Source organism: Sus scrofa, chromosome 13 (assembly GCF_000003025.6).
Source record: "Sus scrofa isolate TJ Tabasco breed Duroc chromosome 13, Sscrofa11.1, whole genome shotgun sequence".
NCBI lineage: Eukaryota > Metazoa > Chordata > Mammalia > Artiodactyla > Suidae > Sus > Sus scrofa.
This window is the reverse complement of record NC_010455.5, coordinates 13,926,948-13,954,831: the sequence shown is the minus strand read 5'-3', so window position 1 is coordinate 13,954,831 and position 27,884 is coordinate 13,926,948. Positions and strand designations below refer to the sequence as shown.

Here is a 27,884-nt window from a genome sequence, read left to right as displayed (position 1 = left end):
CTTTAAAAATGTTTTATTATAAAACAAATTTTATGTTATAGCACTGAAAATGTATTACTATCTGATATAGTGCCAGATTTTTGTCAGTCGATGCTTTGGAAAAATAGTGCACTGATTAAGTGCTGAGACTGCTAGGATCACTATTCTGTAAGATCTCTGAAGCAGGCTAGTTTAGAAGTTGATCTAGTAGGTGGATTAATTCACTTGACATGAACTGTATACAAGCATGTTGAAGTGTTGTTACTCTGCTTCACTTGTCTATTCCTGTGAAACAGACCTCCCCAAACATAATGCCTTTAATAGCAGTCCTTTTTTTTTTTGGTTCATAAATCTGTGACAATTGGGACAGACTTAGCTTTGTCTTTCTGTGGCTTTGTCTTTATTGCCTTGGTGGGGGCAGTACGGCCTCATTCACACGCCTCAGTTCAGGTGCCTGGAGGAGTCGCCTCCCTCCAACATCTCATCATGTTGGCTGTCATCCTCGGAAAAGCTTGTCCAGCCTTCTTCCACAACTTCATCTCAGGGTTCCAGGAGGGTTAGAGAAGCAGCAGCAAGCGCCCTTGAGATCAAGAGTCAGAAGTCACAGAGTGTCACTAGGGCCTTATTCTGTTGGTTAAAGTAAATCATAAGGTCCTCTAAGTTAACGGGGAGGAAATAGACTCCACTGCTAGATGGAAAGAGTGGCTGTGTCATGTGAACAAGGGGCCTGTCTCTAGGGGTGGGAAGAATTCCTATGGTTGTCTTTGAAATAATTCACAGTATATCCCAAGATTTATCCAGTTCTTTCTGATCTCGTGGCATTTCTTGGAGTAGACAGTCTGTGCTGTGGAAATTTTGTGCAGCAGGAGAAGAAAACTTCTTTCTTTCTTTCTTTTATTAAACTTTGAATTTTTTAAACAGCCTACTGATGCCAATAGGGGCTGGATCATAAGCCCGCTGGGAGAAAATCCATGGTGGACCTTATTAATAGCTGCTATTCCAGCTCTTCTTTGTACCATTCTCATCTTTATGGATCAACAAATTACAGCTGTAATCATAAACAGAAAGGAACACAAATTGAAGGTAATTTAAAAATTTTGTCTCAAGTATTGTAATTTCTTTGAGTTGAAGGTTTTTTTCATAATGACTTAGAAGGTTAAAAGATGTCAGGTTAATTTCTTCTCTCTTTATAGGTAGTAGAGGATTTTAACCTAAAAAACAATATGCTTACAAATATTTATGTTTCATTCACTTTTCAGAAAGGAGCTGGCTATCATCTTGATTTGCTCATGGTTGGTGTTATGTTGGGAGTTTGCTCTGTCATGGGACTTCCATGGTTTGTGGCTGCAACAGTGTTGTCAATAAGTCATGTCAACAGCTTAAAAGTTGAATCTGAATGTTCTGCTCCAGGGGAACAACCCAAGTTTTTGGGAATCCGTGAACAGCGGGTTACAGGGCTAATGATTTTTATTCTAATGGGCCTGTCTGTGTTCATGACTTCAGTACTAAAGGTAAAATCTCTTTATTGCAATATCTAAAAATCTTTTAAAATAACTAAAATTAGTTTAATTTCCTAGGACTTAACTTGAAAAGTAATGTTTTGGAGTAGTGGTTAGTAGTCTAGACATTTCAGTGTCAGATTATGTTCTATATAAAAATAATGCAAAAGAATAGTATTGACGATAAAACTTTGGAAGGAGTTAATCCATGGCTTAGTTATGATCTGAAAGATTTTATAGGAATGTTAGAGGAAGTAATATTGAAAGATGGATGAAAGAGTTATTTGACCAAAACATTAAAAATAATATTGCTATTAATTAATATATTCTTCCTGATAAACTAAATAGAACATAAGTAGTAGCACTCATTAACAAAACAAAACCAGGAGTTCCCATCGTGGCTCAGTGATTAATGAATCCGACTAGGAACCTTGAGGTTGTGGGTGTGATCCCTGGCCTTGTTCAGTGGGTTAAGATCCGGCGTTGCCGTGAGCTGTGGTGTAGGTCACAGACGAGGCTCGGATCCTGCATTGCTGTGGCTCTGGCGTAGGTCGGCGGCTACAGCTCTGATTAGACCCCTAGCCTGGGAACCTCCATATGCCTCAGGAGCGGCACTAGAAAAGACAAAAAGACAAAACAAACAAAAAACCCCAAACCAGCTAATATTATAAATGAAACATGTAAGAAATTATACTTTATGTTAAACATCTTTTGGTCACAGCTAATTTTTACTATACACATCGACTGAATTTAGTGATTTAGAGAAAAAACGGTAGCTATAGCAAATAGAGCTAAGTATCTAATCTAAAATTTTCTATTTGTCATGGAGAGCTCAACTCCATTTTTTCCCCCTTGACATTGTATTATTTTTGCTGTAAAGAAAACGACTGAGTAAAAAGTTGTAAATATTTATACATCAGGGTATGAATTTGGAGTGTGCTTAAGTATGTGTTACATATTAACCCTCCAAATTGTAGTTAATACTAGAATTCTTTAGCTTTCTTTCATGAAGCCAATTAATGGACCAAATATTTGTTGAGTAGTTTCTGGTCTGTTAAGTACCAAGCAAACAATAATAAATAGGACGTGTTATTGTCTCTTTGAAGAAGCAATCTAGTTGATGACAGATAGGCAAATGAGCAGTTAATGCCGAGTGGTATGTTGTTAGAAGTGCTTGGCACGAGAGAAGTATTCAGTTCAGTCTCCTACTGATGAAGGTTGCCTTTTAATTTTTTTTTTTTTTTTTACTTTTTTTGACTTTTTGCCTTTTCTCGTTCCGCTCCCGTGACATATGGAGGTCCCCAGGCTAAGGGTCGAATCGGAGCTGTAGCCACCAACCTACACCACAGCCACAGCAACACAGGATCCGAGCCACATCTGCAACCTGCACCACAGGTCACGGCAACACTGGATCCTTAACCCACTGAGCAAGGCCAGGGATCGAACCTGCAACCTCATGGTTCCTAGTCAGATTCGTTAACCACTGAGCCATGACAGGAACTCCTAAATTTTTTAAGTATTAACTGCATATAGCTAGAAAAATTCCATATGCCACAGGAGCAGATGTAAAAGAAAAAATAAATAAGTAAATAAATGAACAATAAAATGAGAAGTTAGTCTGTTTTCTCTCACTTTCCAAAAGGAACTCTCCAGAGGTAAAATTTTCACTTCTTAGTTTTTCAGGTTATTTTGGTAGTTAACACCGTTATAGTTTTACACACTTTCATTTTATTTCTCACGTTATTTTCTTTACCTAAGATAGTAATTCTTTTTTTAAATTCTATTGTAGTATAGTTGATTTACAATGTTGTATAAATTTCTGCTGTATAGCAAAGTGACTCAGTTATACATGTACAATATATATTTTTTTTTTTTTCATATTCTTTTCCATGATGATTTACCATAGGAGATTGGCTAGAGTTCCCTGTGCTATACTGTAGGACCTTGTTGTTTATCCATTCTGTATAGAATAGTTTGCATCTGCTAACTCCCAACTCCCATGCCGTCCCTCTCCGACCCCCCTGCCCCTAGGCAACCACAAGTCGTCTGTTTTTTATATCTGTATTTCTAGACTTGTTAATAAAGTCTAGTCTGAGGACTTCTGGGAGTCCTGGACACCATGTTGGGGGTCTGCCTGACCCTTTCTTTTCCAGTTAGATAACTGTGTGAGGCTGGATTGTCTTCACATGCTTCGGCCAGCACAGCATCTTGCAACAAACAGATTGAATGCAGGTGCAGCTATGAGAATTCATTTGTCTTCTGTTCAGCCACCCACTAGAGAGATTTACAGACATACAGAACAGTGTTCCTCTTCTCACTCAATCTTATGTTCTTTGAAAATTATAGTTTTCCAGTAAAAATATGTTCTTTATACTAAATGGAATGAGTTTATTATTTTGAAAGGTATTTAAAATAACTTAAAATTCTTTAATTTCTGCTACAGTGAATATCTATTTCCCATTTATCTAACTACCTATTTATTATAAGTGCTATAAATATAGAATCTACTGCTATTTAGGAGTATGGACTGAGACCACAAGCCTTGGGAGCCTCTGACCTCAGGTCGTGTTGTCATGAGGAGTTAGCCCAGCATCCCATTCTCCCTTCTGTCACTTGCCTTTTGTTGACGGTTTTAAGTTTTTTATTATTATAGATGTTACTAATGTTTACATCCTGTGCTTTATAGAAAAAGTTTATAGAAAAACTACATTATAAAAATGTAAATAAGCCCTTTGGGAACACACAATCAGTATTATGATCTAAATATTCGCTGAGGATTTAAGTGGTGTGATCAGCCTGTGGATGTGGAAATATTTCCCTAAACTCCTGCTATTTTAGAAAAATAACCCAAGCCTCAAGACACAAGTTTTCTTAAATATATTTTAACTCCTCTTACTTAAAAAAAGTACATATATAGGTTCCACTTTTTTTTACATTTCTTTTTTGTATTGCTAAAGGAACTCCTTGGGTGATTTTTTTCATGTATGGTAGCATAATTAGTAAACTTTCATAGTTTTTATATCTTTGAAAATTACCCTTACATTTGACTAATAGATGGATATTCATTTCAAGGTTCAAGTTTACTTTTTGAGTCTTAAAGTTATTCTTGCCTAGAGATCAGTGGTCCTAATAAGACGTCAGATTGTTGTTGGTTTTCGTATCTTTAGAGGCTCCCCCCCGCCCCTTTTAGAAGCTACCAAAATGTCCTTTTTACTCCTAGTGTTTTAAAATTTCGCTAGAATATTTAAGTAGAAAGTTGGAGACTTTTAATTGACCCTACTTGTCTGGGGGCCATTTTATTCTAGAAAGTTGTGCCTTTAACTGGGAATTTTCCTCAGTTGTTTATTTCCTCTTCTCTCTTTTCTTAGATATTTCTTCTACTTGAGTTAGACAGATATTATACTTCCTGGATTCCTCTTGTCCTCATGCTTTCACTATAAAACTTCTCCATTTTCCTTATCATTATATTGATATCTTTAGTCTAATCACAAAATCCTTTTAAATTATTTTTATAATTGTATCTCTCATTTCTGAGAGGTTCCCCCCCCATTCTGATTATTCATTTTTCCAAACATTCTGGGTTTTTGTTTGTTTGTTTGTTTGTTTTTTGTATTTTTAGTGCCACAGCCGCAGCATATGGAGGTTCCCAGGCTAGGGGTTGAATCAGAGCTACAGCTGCCGGCCTATGCCCCAGCCGCAGCAATGCAGGATCCTAGCAATGCCGGACCCTTTAACCCACTGACGGAGGCCAGGGATTGAACCTGCATCCTCTTGGGTGCTAGTGAGATTTGTTTCTACTGTGCCACGACGGGAACTCCCATTTTTCCTGACATTCTGAAGTTGTCTTATGGATAAAATATTTTCTTGAGCTTTCCTGAGGTTATTGGTTAGATTGTTGACCTGTTTTCTTTCTTTTCCAGGGCCTTTGGTAAGAACACCCCAGGTGGTTTAGTAAAGAGGAGTATCAGGGAGTGTGTCTCCTCTGTGACTGTTTAAGTCTTTTGTGCTCTTGGCCCTCTCCTTGTGGGAGGGCAGTGCTGGGTGTGTTGTTTGAGACAATGAATGGGACCTGTTCCCAGCTTTCCTGTAGGGTGCCTGTGGTGTGGACCAGGGAGGCAGTTTGGGCTCCCTCTACCTACCAGAGCAACAAGGACTTTCTTTTGGGGGTGGAATTGAATTATATATGTTCAGTAAATAATACTGAATAATAGTCACTCTAGGGTGGTGATAGTGGTAATATGGCTGACTCCTTCTAAGTGATCGACCCGTACCATGTGCTTTTCTGAGCGTTCCATGTGTTTGAAATTTTTTAATAATCTTCAAGACAATCTGATATAGAAACCAAGGCACAGAGAGGTCAAGGCTTAACAAGATGTTAACTGGGGTTTTAAACCAACTGAGTTGTCTCATTGTAGTGTCTGTGCTCCTAACCTCTGAACATACCTCTTCTTAGGAAGGAACATGTAGCAGACAGATGATTTTTCAAGGAAGTTATTGTTTATAGAAAAGTTAGGTCTCGTCACTGAAAGATCTTTTAATTTTACCTCCATAGGTACTCACTGACTATGTTTTTATGTATTTTTTTTTACTTAAGTCTGTCTCCATAGGTGCTCACTGACTGATTTTTTATGTTTTTTTTTTTTTTTTTAACTGAAATTGTTTTCATAGTATGGGTTCTAATTGTGGTCATTTTACTTACAGTTTATTCCAATGCCTGTTCTGTATGGTGTTTTCCTTTATATGGGAGTTTCCTCATTAAAAGGAATCCAGGCAAGTCTTAAGTATTTAATGATTTTGTAGAAAAATGTAAATGTTTTATAGTTGCAAAGATTGTTTTTGTGATGCTAGTGATTTATTCTCAACTCTGATATTTTGGGAGCAGGTGACTTCAGAAACACATTTTCCAAGTAATTATTGCATTATTGTATGTACATCTTTGCCCCTGAGAATGAGATCATGAACGGCTATGTCCTTGCCTATTTTTAATGGAATCTAATGAAAGGTGACCATCAATGAAGACTAGTCTAGTAAGAAGGAGGATCGAAAGGATTGGAATGGGGAAAAAAATACTGTTTCTGACATGTTAGAACCGCGATTTCAATGGCTTAAAAAGAAAACATAAATACTAACTCATTTTCTGTAACAGTGGTAATACCTGCCATTTGTATGGTGCAATACAGGTTATAAAGCCTTATCCATAAATGATCTTCTGTGATCCTCAAAACAACTTTGGGAAACAGAAGAGGGAGAAACACTAATTCCCCCAATCATGAAACAGAGCTTGACTTACTGAAGGTTTTTAAGTAAGCCGTGGAGTCAAGCCTAGAATCTCTTATTTTCAGTACCCTGTTTTGTCTTATTTGTGGCATTTTTTGGGAACCAGCCTGATAGAATCTATTAAGATCTGTGGGGACCTGATCTTAAGGTAGGTCATGTAGCTGTTCAGGTGGGGTCACCGCCCTCCCCACCCCCACCCCAACCATACCACCAGGCAGGAGCTGCGCATGTCTGGGTCCACGCAGTCCAGGGTCTAGAGATGATCACGTTAACTCACCTGATTGTCTTACGACACTTTTGTGAGATACGTAGGACTGATCTTATTCGCAGTTTATAAATGAGGAAATTAAAGCTCAAAGAGACCAAGGGATTGGTTCAGAGTTTCCCTTTCCGTGGATGGCAAATTGCTTATAGTTATCTCAGGTCATTTTCATAAGATTGGCAATATTAGACCCAGAAAGACCCTTGGGAGAGTCTTACTCTTTGATTTTACGTATTAGGAGACAGTTTAAAAGGGAATAAATGACTTGTGAATTTATCCCTGCCCAAATTAAATATTTTGACTAGTTTTCTGATTATTGAATTACATTTGTTCAAATGGTTGCCTTTATATTTTCCTTCTTGGGATCAAGATGTAACCTGAAGCATTTCGCCTGTGCTGTCAGAACATATCAAGGAAGTTATTATGGTTGAAATCCCAAAACCGTAAAGTGGAATTTCTTTTCCCAAGTAGCAGAAATGATATTTTTGTTGAAGCCTTTTTCTTGTCTTGTTTTCCACTTGATACATAGTTTTTTGACCGCATAAAATTATTTGGAATGCCTGCTAAGCACCAACCCGACCTGATTTACCTGCGCTATGTGCCTCTCTGGAAGGTCCATATCTTCACGGTCATCCAGCTCACCTGTCTGGTCCTCTTGTGGGTGATAAAAGCTTCAGCTGCTGCAGTCGTTTTCCCCATGATGGTGAGGGGTTTATTTTTAAGACTTCGTCACTAATTAATAACATTTTTTTGTGTGTTTTGATAGTAATTATCTTATTAATATTTATAATTGACTTTGAGCAAAGGACTTTTAAGCACCTGAGGAATTAGCTCTTTCTAGCTGTGAAGCCCGTCATTTTCAGAATTGAATTTTCTTGTCATTTTCTAAATTTTGGCCTGTTTTGATTTTTAGATCTTAGGCTATAGAACACTGTTGTTGTTTTCTCTCTCTCTCTTCTTTTTTTTTGGTCTTTTTAGGACGGCACCCACTGCATATGGAAGTTCCCAGGCTAGGGGCTGAATTGGAGCTATAGTTCCTGGCCTATACCACAGCTCACAGCAATGCTGAATCCTTAACCCACTAAGTGAGGCCAGGAATTGAACCAATATCCTTCCCCAGTCAGTTTCATTACCACTGAGCCACAATGGGAACTCCTGTTTTCTACTTTTAAAAAACTTCAGAGCTTAGGATATTTATGGAACAAACATGATAGCCAAATATAAAAGGCAGAGCAACCAGAACATCATGGTTCTTTAATAGGATATTTCAATAAATCTTTCTCAGAAATGAATAGATCTGGAAGTTAAAAAGCAATAAAGAATTATAGATGATAGTAATAAGAATGAATATAATTCATTAAATTATTGCATTACAGAATTGCATTTTGCAAATAGAGGCTATTCATCCTCTTTCAGATAATTTTTAGAAGTTGGTTAGGTACCTGGCCAGAAAGAAAAATCTTTATAAATTAAAAAGCTGTGGAAATTATCCACTTGATATTCCCTGATCACAAATATAGTTTTAAATAAATAGTGAAAACTCATTAAAAAATCTTCAATATTTAGAAATCAAATTCTGAAATAAGCCTTGAAGGAAAACAGAATTTAAAAAACCGTTGTGGAACCACTGAAATTAGGAACTTTGGGGAGTTCCCTGGTGGCTCAGTGGATTAAAGACCTGGTATTGTCACTATTGTGACACAGGTTGGCATCCTGACTCTGGAACTTCCACATGCTGTGGGTGTAGCCAAATAAAGAAAGAAATAAGTAACTTTTTATCTATGAGATAAAGCTAAAGTTATACTCTTAGGAAAATGTATGCCCTTCATTGCCCTTATTATTCAAAAAAACTTAAATACAACCAAGTTTTTTATTTGTAAAGATTAATAATGGATAAACTCATAAGTAAAGAAGAAAATGAGAGCAAAATATGTAAAGGTTAAGAAAGAGAAAAGATAGGACTTCCCATCATGGCTCAATGGTTAACGAACCCACTAGGATCCACTCAGTGGGTCAAGGATCCGGCTTTGCCATGAGCTATGGTGTAGGTTGCAGACGTGGCTCGGAACTGGCGTTGCTGTGTCTGTGGTGTATGCTGGCAGCTCTAGCTCCTATTGGACCCGTAGACTGGGAACCACCATATTGCTGTGGGTGTGGCCCTAAAAAGAAAGAGAAACGATATAGCCTTTTGGAAGAGATGCAGAGGGTCTTAAGAAAATAATACATGAATCTATAGCAATAAATATGAACATCTAGAGGAGAGGTCAACAAACTTTTTTATGTAAAGCATCAGGTTGGTAAATTTTTGGCTCTGTAGACCACTAGATTCTTGTATAGGCACTTATTTAGCAAGAGAGAGGTTTCCGCAATTTTTTATTGATAAAATTTGAAAAGTAAGTATATAGTTTGTTTGTTTTTTAATAAAAGACTGCTGGGGAGTTCCTGTTGTGGTTCAGTGGTAACGAACCCAACTAGTATCCATGAGGATTCAGGTTTGATCCCTGGCTCTGCGCCATTGGGTTAAGGATCTGGCATTGCCGTAGCTGTGGTATTTGCAGATGTGGCTCAGATCCCACATTGCTGTGGCTGTGGTGTAGGCCAGCAGCTGCAGCTCTGATTTGACCCCTACCCTGGGAACTTCCATATACTGCATGTGCAGCCCTGAAAAAGCAAAACAAACAAAAACCGAAAAAAAGAATACTAATGAAAAGAATGGAATTTTTTTATTTGGGATAATTGGAGTTCAAAGTTGGTGTTCCTATCATCAAATCAATAATAAATGTTCATCTACATAAGCTATTCTTAGCTCACAAGCCATTCAAAACAGGTGGTAGAGCAAATTTAACCCAGGGGCTTGTGGTTGATTTAGAGGAAGAAGTTCACTGTTTACTATTGCTGTTTGATATGAATTGGCAATTCTGTTATATGAGTAGTACAATAATTGGTATAAAAAGGAGATAACATTATTTGTCAGTAAAGTGATTGTGTACCTATTTACCCAAATGAAGCAAATAAAACCTAAAAACTAGTAGAATTAATAAGGATTTTGTTAGGGTGGCTGAATACAAGAAATCTTGAGTATAATATACGGGCTGTATCTTAGTAATCATTCTAAAGATGGAAATGGAAAAAATTGTATCCACACTAGCGACCAAAAACTAAAATAGTTAAGAATAAATTTAAAAGAAGAAACCCATTTAAAGAAAAAAAATACTTTATGATAATATCTGTATTCATTTCTTAGGATAGCTGTAACAAAGTTTCACAAGCTTGTTGGCTTAAAGCAACAGAAATTTGTGTCACAGTTCTGCAGGCCAGAAGTCAGAAATCAAGATGGAACAGGATAGGGCCCTGCTCTCCACAAAACCCCAGGGGAGCAAACCATTCTCTGCCCCTTCCTAGCTTTCTCTTGCATTTGCTGAGGCCGGCAGTCCTGGCTCCCTGCTGTGTGTTGCGTGTCCTCCGTGCAGCGCTGTGTGGTGCCTGTCTTATGTGACCGCTAGGTGGACACCATGCAGGAAACTATAAGGCAGATTAAGCAGGATGCGTTTCTTCACAGCAAAACAAGATTACTATTTTTATTGCTTTACATTTATACATTATATAAGTAGATAGAGGTTTTTAAAATTTCTTAAGCCGTACATTAGCAAACCCATTTTATAGCACTAGGTTTTAACTTTCCAACCATATTTGTGAAAAAGACGTATTATTATTTTAATTTGCGTTTGTTTTAATGGCCGCTGAGGTTGAAGATGTTTTCATGTATTCACTGGCCATTTCTTCTTACTATTTCCTATCTTTTGCCTGTTTCTATTATTGGTTTTTGTGACTCCTGTTCATGAATTTCTAAAAGTTCTGTGTAGTTTGGATAAACACTTTATAGCTGTCTTATATGTTACAAATATTTTCTCCCAGTTCATAGTCTGATTTTACTACAGATATGCAAAACATTTAATTATTATGTGGTCAAATATATCACCTTTTTTTTTTCTCCAAGTGATATATTGTGTGTATTTTTAGATGTTACTCAATATTCTCTCCCTCACTTTTTAAAGGTTCTTGCATTAGTCTTTGTACGCAAACTCATGGATCTGTGTTTCACAAAGAGAGAGCTTAGTTGGCTTGATGATCTTATGCCAGAAAGTAAGAAAAAGAAAGAAGACGACAAAAAGAAAAAAGAGAAAGAGGTAAAAACATAAGAATTTTAAATGTATGGGGTTCCCGTTGTGGCTCAGCAATTAACAAACCTGACTAGCAGCCATGAGGATAGGACACTACGCTGAGTTGCAAGGAGTACTAGGAAATTTAGTTTAGGTTTTATTCTTTTGTCTTTTATTCTTTTTGTTAAGGCTGGGTACATTACCACTCTCAAGTAGTGGGGTTTCTATTAGTAAAAAGGAAGAGGTAATGCTCTCTCGGTGTCTTCTTGTACTGCCCGCCCGCCCTCACCCATATAATCATGTCATGATTTTGGTTCATGTCTCTTAGCTAAGATGCTCTCAACTTGGGGTGACTTTGTAAAAAAATTAATTAATTAATTATTTGACTGCGCCCAGGGCATGTGAATTTCCTGGGCCAGGAATTAAACCTGTGTCACAGCCGCAACCCGAGCCACTGCAGTGACAATGCCAGATCCTTAATCCACTGAGCCACCAGGAAACTCCCTGGAGTGACTTGGATTTTCAGAATGGAAGGGTCTGCGACTGACACCTGATGGGCTGCTGAACATCCTGTATACACAGGACTCCCTCCCACAATGAAGAATTGTTTGGCTCTAAATGTCAGTATTGTTGAGATTGAGAAACCCTGCCTTATCCAAATGAGGTTTTGATTATGTTGTATTATAGTGAGAACCAGGAGATTTCACAAAATTTTGTCTCTCATTGTACCCCTACTTAATAATTGATGTATGTAGCAAAATTGATAAGCAGTAGGAATGATTAACTTACATAGATGAAAGTTATAACCTCTTGGAAATTAATCCTTACAAGTTATTTTCATCTCGTGCCACAAGCATGTGTTCACAATAATAAAGAGAAATTTTAAGTCATGGCAGATTAACTAATACTGCCAGGTCGGATTTCTAGTTCTTTAGGATGTTACATTATGAATTGATTCTCCTAGAAATATTCTGGGAAAGGTAACCTCTTCATGTTTGTGCTTTAAAGGAGGCTGAGCGAATGCTTCACGCTGGTGAAGACACTGTGCACCTTCCATTTGAAGGGGGAAGCCTCTTGCAGATTCCAGTTAAGGCCCTGAAATACAGGTGAGATGCAGCTTTATCTTGTAAAATGTACTTCGGATACATGTCAGGTGCATGAATAAGCCATATGTAATGTTTCTCTAAAGTCATGATACCTATTTTTTAAAAGATGACAAACCTGAACCTGGCATGTGGGCTAACAGAGGGCTTTGCTATCTCCCTCCATGCTCACAGGTAGGCGACGTCAGCTTCCACGCCAAGTAGGCGAGGTTGTCCTGTCTTTCATCACTCCTCTTGTTTCAGTGTCATTTAAAATCAGAGTTCACATTGTGGCTCAGTGGTAGTGAACCCAACCATGAGGACCTGGGGTCATCCCTGGCCTCGCTCATTGCGTTCGGGATCTGGCGTGGCCGTGAGCTGTGATGTAGATCGCAGACTTGGCTCTTTGGATCTGGCATTGCTGTGGCTGTGGTGTAGGCCAGCAGCTGCAGCTCTGATTTAATCCCTAGCCTGGAAACTTCCATATGCTGCATGTGCAGCCCTAAACAAAACAAAAAAACAAAACAAAACATACCAGGTTTGAAGGCCAGATGTCTCAAATAGCACTTTGTATAAATAATCTGGCAAGGATACCTTAAAGGTTATGAAATATAGAATGAGATAGTTATAAATATAGTAGACAAATCAGTTTTAGAATGTATATAGGTCCCTTTCCTGACCACTTAATGAAAAATATTTGTTGATATTTAATGAGCTTGCTTTAACCTTTTTCAACTAATCTTTATAGTTTGTATAGAGGTTGCATTTGGACCCATATGCATTGATTAGTTTTGATAAATGAATTCACAAGTAATATTCTAATACTTTTTACCATTAATTTTCAACATTGGTATTATTGTTTGTTACCTTTCATGACTTTCCCTCAAATTTTTATGTACTAAAATTAAATGCCAAGTATAGACATTGTGATGTATCCAAATGCAACCTTTGCTTCTCTAGATGCTATAAATGTTTGTTAAATGAGTTAATGTATTGACTTTGTTGCCAAAAAGAGTTTAGGAACTGTCATGATAGTTATTAGTGACTTAACAGTTCACTGAGATTATTTGCCACTTAATTTCTATAGGCTCTGCATTATCACTTTCTCACTGTGGTTATGCATGGACCTTAACAAATTTAAATGCAATCCATACTTAAACTGATATTTCACAAAAGGAATGGGTAGATGTATATTTACTTTTATCTTTTAAATGATGACAAGAGCCATGATTAATGCTGCTTTGCTTAAACATCTAGAATGCAAGGAATTGGCTGACCTCTTTATCTGCCAGAATTTCTACTTGCCATGAAAATGAAATGAGATAACATATAAAAGTGTTTGGAAACTGTGAAAATAATATATTTACTGTACACGGATTTTTTCCTATCTAGTTTTATTTTGGGGAAAAACAAAATGTATACTTTCTTCAGAAAAGGTCTACTAATGAGGAATTTCTTGCTTAGAGAAGGACATTTAGAAGCTAGAAGATGCTTCAAGAATTTCTTCAGTTATTTAAAGTTGGCAGCTGAACAAAGAAACTTTACTTGGGATAGACAGGGTTTCAAGTTGGACAGCTCTGCCACAGGGTGTTCAAATGTGTGCCCTTTTCAAACTTGTCTTGATGAAGCATTTGTTCTGAAGGCTCTCCTATGACCAAGTCACATCTCTCTGCAGTCCTAGAGCATAAATGACATGCAGATTTAAAGTGTGAGCAAAGCCAGAACTTTCTAAATGACTGCTATTTAGTCATTTATCACCTGGCTGACATCACATTCTTAATTTAACGCCTAACTTGACATTTGTATTTGATGCTTGTTTTCATGAAATGTTTCCCTTTTGGTGAAGAAAAAGGACCTGCAGCTGTATTTCTCTGAACTTCCGAGTACTTTCATATTACTTGTGACTGACAGCCTTGAGCACAGTATTATTTAATGAATATCTTCATTATTGGATTTGAGGTCTGGAAATAACTTTTACAGTATTTCATAGGGATATGGAATGGTTACATTTTTCTTATAATGAGAGTATTTTGTTCTTTGGATTTTGATAAGTTTTATATAGTAACACCTTGACACTGAAAAATGTTACTGATACGGTAATAAAATCATAATTGTAATTTTACATACTCTGGGTATTTGATGAAGTTGAAATTTGTACCGATTATAAAAGTTTTCGAATTGACTTGAGGTTGTATCGCTTTTTATATTTAAACACACGTTAATGTATTCTTTTTTGTTATTTCAATAGTGTACTTAGAGCCAAGATGACCATCTTCGGGTATCACTGTCAATTTAATTAATCTTATTCCTAGTTTTGACTATACAGAAAGATGCAGTTTTCCATGAGACCTTTATAATAGGAGTCCAAAATACTAATAACTTGCTAGACCTTGGTACAGTGCATGGCAGAGAGTTTTCTCAATTTTATTTATTTATTTTTTCTGTGTTTTAGGGCCGCACCCGTGGCATATGGAGGTTCCCAGGCTAGGGGTCTAATCGGAGCTACAGCTGCCGGCCTACACCACAGCCACAGCAACGCCAGGTCCAAGCTGTGTCTGCTACCTACGCTACAGCTCATAGCAACGCCAGATCCTTATCCTTAGCCCACTGAGCAGGGAAGAGAATGAACCTGCAACCTCATGGTTCCTAATCGGATTCACTTCTGCTGGCCATAATGGGAACTCCGTCAGTTTTAAGTTTATGAAAACAAATACTATATAGATAATAAGAATGACAGTATTAATGCTTTTGCAGTAATGAATACTAACCAGAAAGTATATTTGTTCTTCAGTGTTGATCCCTCAGTTGTTAACATATCAGATGAAATGGCCAAAACTGCACAGTGGAAGGCACTGTCCATGAATACTGAGAATGCCAAAGTAACCAGATCTAACACGAGGTAGCCGTAATGATTTATGCTTTTTCTAACTATAGCCAACTTTCAGTTTACTTATGGATAGCTATTAAGTAAAACCCTTAAATTTAACTCAGTTTACATAATTTATATTCTCCTTACTTGACAAAACCAACCTTCTTTTCTTACTCTTTTTCTTCCTTCTTCTTATATCCATCACTTTACTATATCCTGGAATCAGATATAGGTACTAATTTTTCGATATTTTTTAATTTTAGAGTTGCCTATTTGAAAAAAAAAGAGTTGGAGTTATTTTATCAAAAATGAATATATACATTGGAATAAATATATAAAGGATCAGAAACCATATAAAGAAAGATAATTACTAGGGATTAAATGCTGAAATAGAATACTACCTCAGTCATGGTTTCTGTGGTTCAAGAAAAAAGACATTTTGGTTTTTTTTTTGTTTTGTTTCAGCCTATTATTTCTTCTAGAGAGGGTAAAATTTTGCAAGTAGGTATTCGTAAGACATTTAATCCATGGATATAAAGGCCATTCAGTTTTGTAATGGACCATGTATTTCATAACTTTTTTTAACCCCTTCCTTGTGTTTCTCGTTATGTAACCACCCTTTTTTCCTTCCTTTTCCCCTCACTTTGAATTCTGGCTTACAATCATTGGTCATTCATCCCTGAGATCTTTGGAGAAGTGAGATATTATTATCCTATAGGCATTTGGTGATTCACAGTCAACAAATACTTATTTAGTGTACACTTTGTGCCAGACACCATGTTGCATGTTGTTACACTCTGCTTGGGCATCAAACCCAGACTTTTCCAGGCAAGCACTCACATAGCTATGTTATTGTCATTCTGGCGACTGTCTTTTGATAATCATTGATTAGGTTTTTCTCCATATTTACCTACTTCCTTTTAGAACCTTGCTGCTACCTAACTTCTCATCAACTTTTTTTTTTTTTTTTTTTGCTTTTCTGTCATCCTTTCTTGAGTTTTAATTCTCTAAGCTGGACTGTTTCCTTTCTTCACTTCCATCTTTGATCTCAAAAGGTTTTAAGTTAAACTCGGTCATTTTGGATTATTCCATGCAGCCAGAATTTCACCAGATACTCTTTTTACTCTTAGTGATTTTCCACACCTTCTTCCTGCCCCTGGCCCAGAATGTTAGTATAGTTAGGATAAATATAAAGACCTTACAGTATTATTCTTTTATACTTCTGCCTTTCGTTCATGTTGTCCCTCAATTCAAAATCACCTGGAAGAAAAAAATGTTTGCTTATGTTATTCAACAGAAAATGTTTGGGGTATCTTCCTTCAGTTTTGTCTGGAGAAGGCATCAAACCATAGCATGTTTCTATTCTGAAAAATTTTCAAAGCCCAGATATTCATGTTACAATGAAATCAGTTACCAGTTAAATCCATATACATTGATAATAACTTGAAGATGTAGAATATGTGTGATGTTATATTTGTGAACCAAATTAAGGGAGACAAGGTTTGTAAATGTGTTACATTTTACAGGAAATTATTTGATGTTTGGCTATCTTAACAAAGGTTAATTTTTAACAAATTTGTCAGTAAAAGTCAAATGCTACAACTCTTTAAGGTTGAAAAATCATAGTCATGATATATGAAGCAGCTTAAAAGAGCTCCTCTTCACTTGTAAGAAAAACATGTATTTCGGTGGCTAAACTATTAAAATAAAAAACTAAGACTTTTTAATATTTGCCTTTCCAGTTAAGATTACTGATAGGAAAAGAAAGCAGTAAGATAGTAATAGCAAGTCATCTGTTCGTACTTTTAATAGTCATGTCAAAAAGTGAGATGGAGATATACTGTTAGCCATGTTTAGAATATAATATTTGTCCACTTAAGTCATTTATTCTCATTCTTCATTTTAAATAGCCCTGAAAAACCTGTAAGTGTGAAAATAAATATTGAAGATGAACCAACAAAGAAATACATGGATGCTGAAACTTCATTATAGAATTGAACCAAGAAGATTATGTATATAAATATACAGATATAGATATATATACATATGTGTGTGTATGTATATATAATGTATGTATCCCATGTCACTATGTATAACAATATTGAATGTCATGCTAATTATGTGTGACTACTGGGTGTTTTGAAATAGTGTCTGAAGTTTCTTAGGAGCACCATGGAGACTGTATAATGAAATAGTCTCTTAGAAGTGAGGTACACGGTTCTTACTACTTAAGTATTTATTCTGTTGAAAATTTTTATTTTCTGTTCTGCAAATAGAAAAATGTGGGGAAATGCTTTCAGTCTTCTTTTCTTTGAATCTATTTATTCAACAGTGGCAATTCACCAACTTTCGGTGATAAGTATTTTGCCCATATATTTACATTTTTTTATTGAGTTATAGAAATTTTCACATATTATTTCCCTTCTGCTAGTGCATTGTGGGAAGACCAGGAAGTCTGCCTGTACTGGGTCATGCATGGTATCAGTCATGGCTGCTGTTTGTGTGTGTGTTTTCCATGTCCATGTAAGTCTCCATGTCCATGTAAGTCTATCATGTTTCACAAGTGATGGGAACTTTGGCTGTAAATGTAGAACAGTGGAAACTTTCTAGATAAGAACTCTCATTTTGACCTTTATATTTTTAAATTTTGTTTTAAATCTTAAAAGCCTCCATTTCTAGGTTTCCCTTCTGATAGACAAGTATAAATGCAGATGATCTTATAATTTAACCCTCAAACCAGTCATTGGTTTTTGAATTTTAGAAGCTATAAAATACCACTTTACAATAGTTAAATTTTGTTCCCTTTGTAGGGTTTTGTTTTTTTTTTTCCTGAGTCCCAAATGCCTGCTCTGTTCTCTGCTTTTGCAGTCTTTTACTTCAAATGTGTTTTAGCTTATATCAGGTTCAAGTCCTTGATTGTTTTGCTATTATAGGCAATATGATTAAATAATCAGGAGTCAGAATTCTCTTAAGTGGGTTTATGATCAGTATTACTTTATTAAGAATTACCTTTCATATTCTATTTACGTTCTTCCTGTTGTATAGATAATATTTAATAGATTGTTATCTGTGATTTCATTTTAAAATATTTTATTTATTTTAATTGATATGCTTAAGTATTTGAAAAAGTAACAAGTGTAGGGTAAATTGTTAATGTAAATAGTTGGTGCTCACTTGCATTTATGGTTTATTATCTGAAAGCATTTGATTTTACATATTTGACTTTATATAAAGTACTGCCATATTTGTATTTTAAAAGAAATTGAGACTTGTTATGTATAGCTCAGATTGATGACATTCTTCTATTTTGTGTTTGTCTATGTTATTTAGATTTTGCTTTTCTGAGCTTTTTTAACTTATAGCAAATCTTTTTTAGTCAATCTTTATATATTTTAGCTTCATATACAATAAATAAATGTTGTTCTTGCTAAGCCTGTAGGACTGGATGAATGGGTTTTTCAAACTGATTTTGGCAGGAGGATGATTTCTAAAAACCAAATGAGTATTGAGGAACCACTGAAATATTGAGAATAATAACATGAATATTAGGATGAAAATTTTCATGAACTTCCAATGCTCTCTTTAATCGTTTATAATTAAGCACAGAAGTATGAAGAATTGGTCTTAGAGAGGATCATGAGGAATGCCAAGAACTGATATTTTAGCAATTCTAGCAATCCATTCTAAAGTACTTAACTAATATAATTTCCACATCTAGGACCGTATTGTCTGATTCTAGTTAAAATAATGGATTCAACTTCTTCCTCATATGAGAGTTGGAAATGTAGCTGTTTTTCCTTAGAAAATATCATCATTTGGTACTGCATAAAGGAGGGAGCTTTTGTTGGCAGTTGATAATGAGTGTTATCCACGGTGCTTGTTACTGTGTATGAGCTTCTGCTGAAGCAATTCCCTTTTATTCATAGCAGCATAATCATTTCCAAAGATCCCAGTATTTGCTGCTGTAATTCAGTAAACTCCCTTGATGAACCTGAACAAGAGGATTCCCTCATATCATTTCCTTGTGTCTAGACATCATAGGGTTAACAAATATGGTGATTTTACAGGAAGCGATTTTAAAATTTAAACTGAAAACTGCCTGGGATCATAGTATGTATGTGATTTTATTTAAGTATGAATACTAGTTGTTCAGTGCCAGAAGAACCATGACTTGCAAAAAGGCTTTGCACTCAAAATATTTTTATTTTGTTTGTAACTGTTAATAATTTCTGCTTTCTTTTGACTACTTGACTTACAAAATGATCTGACTACTGCATTGAGAAACAGGTAACTTGTTTATAAGTAATTGCTTGTTTTATGTGGTTGTAATACTTTTCCACTATTTTTGAAAAATAAAAATCATGGGTAGCATTCATTGAAAGATAGTAAAAATATAATTTACTACATATATTGATTCTTTAAATGTTGCCTTAAACAGGTATAAACGAGCAGTAGGAATTGCTGTGTACTTATTTACCTCAAGGTGCAAAAGAATTAAACCTGTACCTATTCCATTGATAAAATAAATTCACATGAACAGCCCTGCACTTTCTCAGATGCCTTGGTTTCCAGGATGGAGCTTAGTGCTACTGAGTACCCTGGCGGCAGAGCCACCTCAGGATCGTCTTTATTTATAGATGTCTGTTTACAAAGACTATCATACATCCTCATGTTGACCATCTGAAATTTGCTTCCTTTTGAATGCTATTTCACTCTAAAATTGCAGCTTTTGAGAAAACAATGAACGAAAAACTTCCTTATGGTAAAAAGATGCTTTATATTCTCTAATGATACTAGACGTGCAAAGTGAGGCACACGATTTTTCTAACGGGTGTGTGTATCCATGAGTGTGTTTGTGTGAATGATGTTGTCAAGCGTCAGTCTCTCAAGGTGTTTAAAAAAACTGGCATATCATTGTTCGTATTTGCCAAGTCTGTAAAATGTATAAGACAAAATTTTTCATGTGCTAATACATGTATTTATAAAGCAGGTTTCTTTACGACTCAAAATTACTATTTTGTTTTCTCCATCCAAACAATATTTGTTTCTTCCACATAAAGAAGAAAGTGTATGTGTGTGTGTGTGTATATATATATATATGTGTATATATATATATATATATATATATAAAATAGCTTTATAGCTTTTTTCTTTCACGAAGGCAGGTTCATAATTCTGTAAAAAGAAAAATAGTTTCTGAGTCAGACATATGACACCAGAGCTTGCTGTTTTTATAGGATTGTATCATGTACATCAGGTCTGTAAATGTGCTCAGCAGTGTAACATGTGAATCCTTTTTAAAGTGCTCAGATTTTGGATGTGTAAGCCATTGATATAACATTGTAATTAATTCAAAATGTTTAAATTAAATAATTTAATGTTTTAAATTTATTTATGTAGATCACATCATTGTTATTATATGCAGTAGAACTATGTGAAATGTCTTTTGGTTTGGTTCAACAGTTATTTATTTTTTAGAATGTAAATTTAAAGACTTTAAGGACATTCAAAATCTAAAATAGTGTTCACAATTTGGCAATTTTAATGTAAAGTTGGTTCTTTTCTAACTTTTCAAAAAGTGATGTGAGTGTCAATAGGAAAACAGTTGGAAATGGAATCATCTAAAGATCATTTTTAAGATTTGTTTTAATTAGCGTGTATTGACTTTTAAAGTTGACTTGTAGTAATCGTTAATGGTTTTTTTAAAATCAGATTTTTGTGTGTTGATTGATTTTTGTGTTATGGCTTTTCTTTTGTTACTTTCATATTAAAGGTTTTGTGTTTTTTTGTTGTTGTCATTTGTTTCGTGAGGGGGTGGTTATCTTCCAGTGTTTACTATGTTTAAATAAAGAGAAATTGAATTTTATTGTTCATTTATATAGTATTTGATAGCTTGGTATAATAAGAACAGTACAGTTCTAATTTTTATGACTTTTGTAATTACAATGATATTTTCTTTTGTAATAAAATCCAAAGTAAATTAAACATTTAAAATGTAGAACTGATATTTTTCATTTATATGAACTACAAGTATCTACCAAGTCTATAATGTGAATAATCCTTCTTTTCAAATCTCTTTCATAATACTAGACGAAACTATTTTTTGGAGATGTTATTGAAGTTGAAAGAGCAATAAAAATCTACTGAATCAGTTGTTGAATATTGTCTTTACTTTGATAGGAGAAATGCTGCATGTCTTTTTGAAGAGAACAGATTGGGGATGAAAGAAAATAAGTAATTTCTGTTTCCTGCCTCCCAATATTCATAAACTTTATTCAGTAAACAGGAGACAGAAAGAGGAAACAGAAAAGCAGATGGAACAAAATGTGTTTCACAATGACTTTATTTTTTAACTTTATTTTATATTGGAGTATAGTTGATTTATTCGCAGTGACTTTTTGATAGTTAAAAAATATTGAAATTAAAGCCCTTTGAGATAGGCTGGTCCATTATTTTTCCTATTTTTAGACACGTCTGTCTAGAATTTTGCAAATGTGATGTGTAACAAACATATCACATTATATTATATGTAATGAGCATGTTAATACTAAGTCCTCACAGACTCGAGGCTTTTCTTTTTTGTTTTTAATGGCCAGTTTTATTATGGAATTTCTTTAGTAACGGCAGATGACAGGCCTTGCTTCACTTTCTGTTAGGCATATTTGTAATGCTTCCCTCCTGTGTTTTCTGCACAGTAAGGCTTCTGATATCCCACAGTGAGTTTTAGAACCTTCAGGAATGAGATGGGGAAAGGTGCTTATGGTTTTGAAAATTTCATCTGGGAGTTTTGCCTACATTTACTTTAGAAAAAAATTCTCAGTTTAAGTCTGCCTTTTCTTCACATTGTGCTCAGCATTCTTTCTGTATATGCCTGCACTGAAAGACTGTGTGTTTAAAATACCCTCTTTTTGTTTTTGTCCTAGACCAGTGGTCTAGGGGTATTTTAGAAGTTTGGGTAATTGTTTTTGTCTTCTTATTAAGTTGATTCTGAATATTTATTTCAATACCCATTTACATAATTTTTGTCTCATGCTATAGTTATGACACTTGTTTTAAAAGATTGTTATTTTTTCTATTATAGTGATTTACAATGTTTGGTCAATTTCTATACAGCCAAGTGACATATATATATACACACACACACACACACACACACACACACATACATATACATATAAACATTTTCTCACATCATCTCACATTGTATATATATATACATATATATGTATATATATATATATATATACCCAGTCATATGTGTATATGCATTCTTTTTCTCACATTATCCTCTATCATGTTCCATCACAAGTGACTAGATAGAGTTCCCTTGCTATATAGCAGGATGTCATTGCTCATCCACTTCAAGTGCAATAATTTGCATTTACTAATCCCAGACTCCAGTCTATCCCACTCCCTTCCCCTCCCACTTGGCAACCGCAAGTTTGTTCTCCAAGTCGAGTTGGTTTCTTTTCTGTAAATTTGTGCCATGTATTAGATTCCAGATATAAGTGATGTCATATGGTATTTGTCTTTCTCTTTCTGACTGACTTCACTTAGTATGAAGAGTCTTAGTTCCATCCATGTTGCTGCAAATGGCATTATTTTGTTCCTTTTTATGGTTGAGGAGTATTCCATTGTGTATATATACCACATCTTCTTAATCCATTCATCTGTCTGTGGACATTTAGGTTGTTTCCATGTCTTGGTTATTGCGATTAGTGCTGCAGTGAACATAAGGGTGCATGTATCTTTTTCAGTGAAAGGTTCCTCCTGATAGATGCCCAGGGGTGGGGTGGGATTGCTGGGTCATATGGTAGTTCTACATTTAGCTTCTCAGGTACCTCCATACTGTTTTCCATAGCGACTGTACTGTTTGACTTTTGAACTATAAAATTTATGTTATCTGAATTCACTTCAGGATAGTAAAAGGGGTGTTATTCATATGAATGGCATACTAGGTCTTTAGATTTAGACCCTACCACTGAAGCCATGAGCTTGTGCAAGCATTGTCACCCAACACAAGTTCGTGTGTCTGACTCACAGTGAGGCCAAACAAACCAAAACACTGGGGTTTGGAACAGGTTTCTTGCAGGGCCATGCAAAGAGATGGTGGCTTGTGCTCAAAACCCCTCAATTGGAAGGGTTTCAGCAAAGCCCTTAAAGGCAAGGTGTGGCAAGTTTTTGCAAACTTCTTAGTGTTGGAATCCTTTGTTCTTGCAGCTGTCCTGTTCTTGTAAACCTCCAAAAAGACAAATGTTACTATGTTTTGCAACTTTATATCCCTTAAAGTTCAGAGCATAAGAATAGGTTATCTTGTATATTTCAGGTGTTCTTTTATAAAAGGTACAGATCAACATGGAGTCAGATTTGTTCTTCCCTGTTACAGCAGACCCCCTTTGTGGTCATGTACATTACCATGTTACAGAGCACAGCACCAACGCTTATCAGGTAGAAATAATGCTGCTCTCCTCCAGAGCCTAGTGTCCTTGTGCCTCTTAATCACCTATGCAACTTTTAATTATATTCAGTGAAGGCCAAAACATCATTTATGATGTTATTTTGTTGCAAAGGAGAAAGATGAGAAACATACAATATTCTGATGAAGGACAGAAGAGCAATTTTGTCTCACTGCTTAATATTTAAAATGTGTGTAAAGAATACTTTATTTCCCCTGAGTATCAGACCCTCCTATCAACATTTTGTGTGTTGATTGGTAACATTATTCCTGATGGTTTTATGTTCTCTGAGGTTTAATTCCTTCTGCTACATTCACCTGAGTGTGATGTTCAGCTCACCTTTCTGTATTTCCAAAATTGTACCTTAGTATTTCAGTTTAAAAATACATTTTTCAGTTAGTGAAACCTAACTTTATCCCCTTGGCACTACTTTTCATTATTAGTCAAAGCAGAGACATCAAGTAATCCCTCACTATTTTCATTTTAAATCAAGTTTCAGGAGATTAAATCACCACACTGACACACCAGTGGGCATTTGTAGCCATATTATGGTGCAGCTTGTCTCTCTACCCATTTTATTTCAAATGGTCAAGTTCAGAAGAATCCATAGAGTTTAGGAAGCCCTTGCACAGGCAGGCAGCCTGAGGTCTGGCTGCGGCGGCTCTGCGCCTTCTCCGGTTGCTAGGGCAACCTCCGCCAGCGTCCCCGTCGTCATGGCGCTGCAGCACCGCTGCCCCTGATTGGCTGAGGAGTCGGCCGGCGGAAGAAACGGTGTTGGCATTGGTTCAGGTAGCGCCGGTTGGTGGCCGGAAAGAGGATTTGATTGAATCGCCAACGGTGCTGCTGGCAGCCGTGCCCCCAAAGTTTAGGGGACCAGGCGTGGGCTGGGGGAGAGAATGACGGGACTCCGGTCCAGGGCAGCGTGACAGCAGCAGAGACAATGAGAAAGACGACTTCGAGCTTGGCCTGAAGGAGGGGCCCTTCTCGGGCGCGGTGAGTGAGGCGGGAGCTGGCGTTCTTCTGCAGGCGCGTGGTTTTGGGCGGGTCACCAGGGAGATGCCCGCAGATGCCCCTGGAGCAGCCCGGGGCCACGAAGTGAGCGTCACTCCTCAAGAGGACGGGCAGACGGTGCAGGCTGTCGGGAGGTGGGAGTCACTGTGAGCCTGTCTTAGCAGGTGGGTCGATGCTGGGCGGATGGATGGTGGGAAGGTGCCATCAGCGATGTTTGATGGTTCCTTCAGTTCGATGAAAGCCTTATTCAGGTTACGTGGAGCCTGAGTGGGTCTCTACTAGTTGCTCCTATCCCTCTGGAGGCTAATTTGTACAACCCTTTATGGGCGTCGCTTCTTTGCCTTCCCCTTCCCTCTGTGATGCTGCTCTGACTGTCCCTCTGCTTCTCTCTTCCACGTGGGTGCGCCTCTTCCATTCTGTGCCTTCAGGCACCATAACAGATGCTGCAACCCTAAGCACCATCCTCTCCGTTCTTACAGAGTCCTCGCCCTTGGGTTCCCTGTCTTGGACACCATCTATTCAGATACAGTCCAGGCTGTATCTTCCTAATACTTGTTAAATCAGTTCCCACATCACAATCTCCATTCTCACTATATTGTAGCTTCCATCGGTTTCTTGGTTAAATTCAACACCCATCCAGCTTCCCTGATTGCAACTGGGCCCTATTGCATCAATTTTTGCATCTGTTGTTAGACCGTTCTTGTTCAAAAACATGTAAGGGCATTTCACCCCCTGCCAAGATTCCACATCATTCTCACCCACACTCCTCCATCAGCAGTTCCATCTTTGTTCCCAGAATGTGTCACATTTCTCTCCTGTGTGTACTTATCTCACCTGGTGCTGACACTGCCTGTCATGGATCTTACTTTTGCACCTTTCTCAACCCTACTCTCACTCCCCAGTCCTCTGTGTGTTGCCTAATGACTTCTCCTCTTCCTCCTCTGGACTGCCTCTGCGAAGGCAGAGGCCAGGTTTATCCTACTCACCAGTAGTTGTATCTCTCCTAGTACCCTGCACATAGTAGGGGCTCAACAAATACTTGTTAAATGAATGAATCTCTAAAATGAGAAATTACTGTTTTCACGGCATCGAGTACAGCTTTTGCTTATGAAAGATGAATGTTGAATATACAATTTACTTTGATTTCAAGATCCTCAGTTTTGGAAACTATTTCAATTCACAGTCTCTATTTCATGGCAAAAGCATTTTAAGGGTAGCTGTTGTTACATGGCATAAGTTTAACATGAGAAACAGAGTACGGTGTAGTTTGCAGGAGATAGGCTTTGAATCAGGCTTCCATGGGTTTGAGTCCTGGCTCCAACATTTTAGCTCTGCGGCCTCTTATCTGTAGTTTCTTTGTCTGTACGGTTGGCTGATAATAATAACCACATCATAGAATTATTTTATTTAATTTTCAATTTTATTGGAGTATGTTGACTTACAATGTTGTGTTAGCTTCAGGTATACAGCAGAGTGAATCAGTTATACATACACATGCACATATATCTATTCTTTTACAGATTCTTTTCCCATTTGGGCCATCACAGAGTGTTGGGTAGATTTCCTTGTGCTATACTGTGGGTCCTTGTTACCTACTGATTTTATATATAGCAGTGTATATATTCCAGTCCTAAACTCCCAACTCATCCTTCCCCCAGCCTTTCCCCTTTGGTAACCATAAGTTTGGTTTTGCAATCTTTGAGTCTGCTGTGTGCACAAGTTCCTTTACTATTTTTTGTTAGATCCCACATATTTGCGATCCCACATGATGCCTGCCCTTCTCTGTCTGACTTATTTCACTTAGTATGATAATCTCTGTGTTCATCCATGTTGCTGCAAATGGCATTATTTCTTTCTTTTTGTGGCTGAGTAATATTCCACTGTATATATGTACCACATCTTTTTGATTCATAGGATTATTTTAAAGACAAAATGCACACAACCCATATCAAGTGCACGATGCCTTATACTTAGTACATTTTCAGGTCAGAAAAATAGAAACATTCACGTGGATGTTTGTAGCAGCTTTATTCATAATTGCCAATACCTGCAAACAACCACTATGCCCTTCAGTGGGTGAATGGATAAATAAACTGTGGCACATCCAACAATGAAATATTATTCAGAATAAAAGAATTGACCTATCAAGCCATAAAAAGACATGGAGGAACCTTAAATGCATGTGACTAAGTTAAGCCAGCCTGAAAAGGTTACATTTTGTATGATTCCAACTATATGACATTCTGGAAAAAGCAAAACTGTAGAGACAGTGAAAAAAAAATCAGTGATTAACAGAGGGTGAGGAAGCTATGTATGGTCAGGACACAGGATTTTTTAGGGCAGTGAAAATACCCTGTATGGTGCTATAATGATGGATACATGTTATTATACATTTGTCGAAATCCATAGAATGCACAACACCAGGAGCGAACCCTGAGGTAAGCTATGGACTTTGAGTTATTATGATGTGTCAGTGTAGATCCATCCTTGGTAATCAATGTACCATTCTGGTGAGCAGTCCTGATCATGGGGGAGGCCATGTAGGTCTAGAGACAGGGAGTAGATGGGAAATGTCAGTACTTTCCTCTCAAACTTGTTGTAAACCTAAAACGGCCTTAAAAAAAAAATAAAGTCTTAAAAAAAGAAGAAAAGGAACACTGAGGTTGGATCTGTGCAATATCCCTGGTCAGGTCACCAAAACTAAAGATCAGTCTTCTAATTCAGTCAAGTTCAGTTCTAGGACATCATCCTACTACCCGTTCACACTCTACTACTTGATCACAAACTTGTACGTCAGCAGCTCTTATAGGTGGAGATTCATTCAATGAGAATTTATTGACTGACTGATGGATGCAAGGTGCTATGGCAGTTAAGGCAGGTCAAAAGAAGGGTATACTCAATAAAGTTTCAAGTAGGTGAGAGAAGGGAATGTCACTCTCCCTGTCAGGGCCAGTAAGACTTTGAGGACCGAATCAGAGTGAACTGAGTGGCATTCTTGGAGAGGTGGGGAAGAAATGGAAGTTTACTGGGCATCTAGCAGCGAGCAAACCACGACCCTGTTCCCTTAGGGCTCAGGTTCCCAAGGGGAGTGGACCAGTGTCCACAGAACTCAGACTCTCACGCCAGCTGCTTAGGTTCAAATTCTGGCTCCTTTGCTGCTTGACACGGGACCTCTAGCAGGTTCCTTCATGTTTGCATTTCAGTTCCTCACCTGTAAAATGTATTCCATGAGTCAGTATAGACAAATTTCTTTCTTTCTTTTTTTTTTTTTTTTTTTTTTTTGATTTTT

General features: G+C 36.8%; 2 protein-coding genes across 22 annotated transcripts in view; both read left to right on the top strand.

The window, feature by feature from the left end:
- Positions 1–21,280, top strand: part of SLC4A7 (solute carrier family 4 member 7) — a 109,557-nt gene extending 88,277 nt beyond the window's left edge. For 9 of the 16 annotated variants that reach the window (XM_021071464.1, XM_013981427.2, XM_021071468.1 and 6 more), the window contains 8 exons: positions 901–1,062; positions 1,239–1,490; positions 6,180–6,248; positions 7,547–7,720; positions 11,073–11,204; positions 12,186–12,283; positions 15,051–15,158; positions 17,039–21,280. In XM_021071464.1, coding sequence (XP_020927123.1) covers positions 901–1,062; positions 1,239–1,490; positions 6,180–6,248; positions 7,547–7,720; positions 11,073–11,204; positions 12,186–12,283; positions 15,051–15,158; positions 17,039–17,120 — 1,077 coding nt within the window. In that variant the 3' untranslated portion in view covers positions 17,121–21,280. The remainder of the gene's footprint in view (positions 1–900; positions 1,063–1,238; positions 1,491–6,179; positions 6,249–7,546; positions 7,721–11,072; positions 11,205–12,185; positions 12,284–15,050; positions 15,159–17,038) is intronic. The other 7 variants (XM_021071469.1, XM_021071466.1, XM_021071470.1 and 4 more) reach the window with 2 other exon arrangements.
- The window catches only part of NEK10 (NIMA related kinase 10), a 180,719-nt gene continuing 175,770 nt past the window's right edge, over positions 22,936–27,884 (top strand). For 4 of the 6 annotated variants that reach the window (XM_021071459.1, XM_021071458.1, XM_021071460.1 and 1 more), the window contains exon 1: positions 22,936–24,577. The gene's annotated coding sequence lies outside the window, so the exon portion shown is untranslated. Of the gene's footprint in view, positions 24,578–24,602; positions 24,760–27,884 lie in introns of those variants that run through there. The other 2 variants (XM_021071461.1, XM_021071457.1) reach the window with 2 other exon arrangements.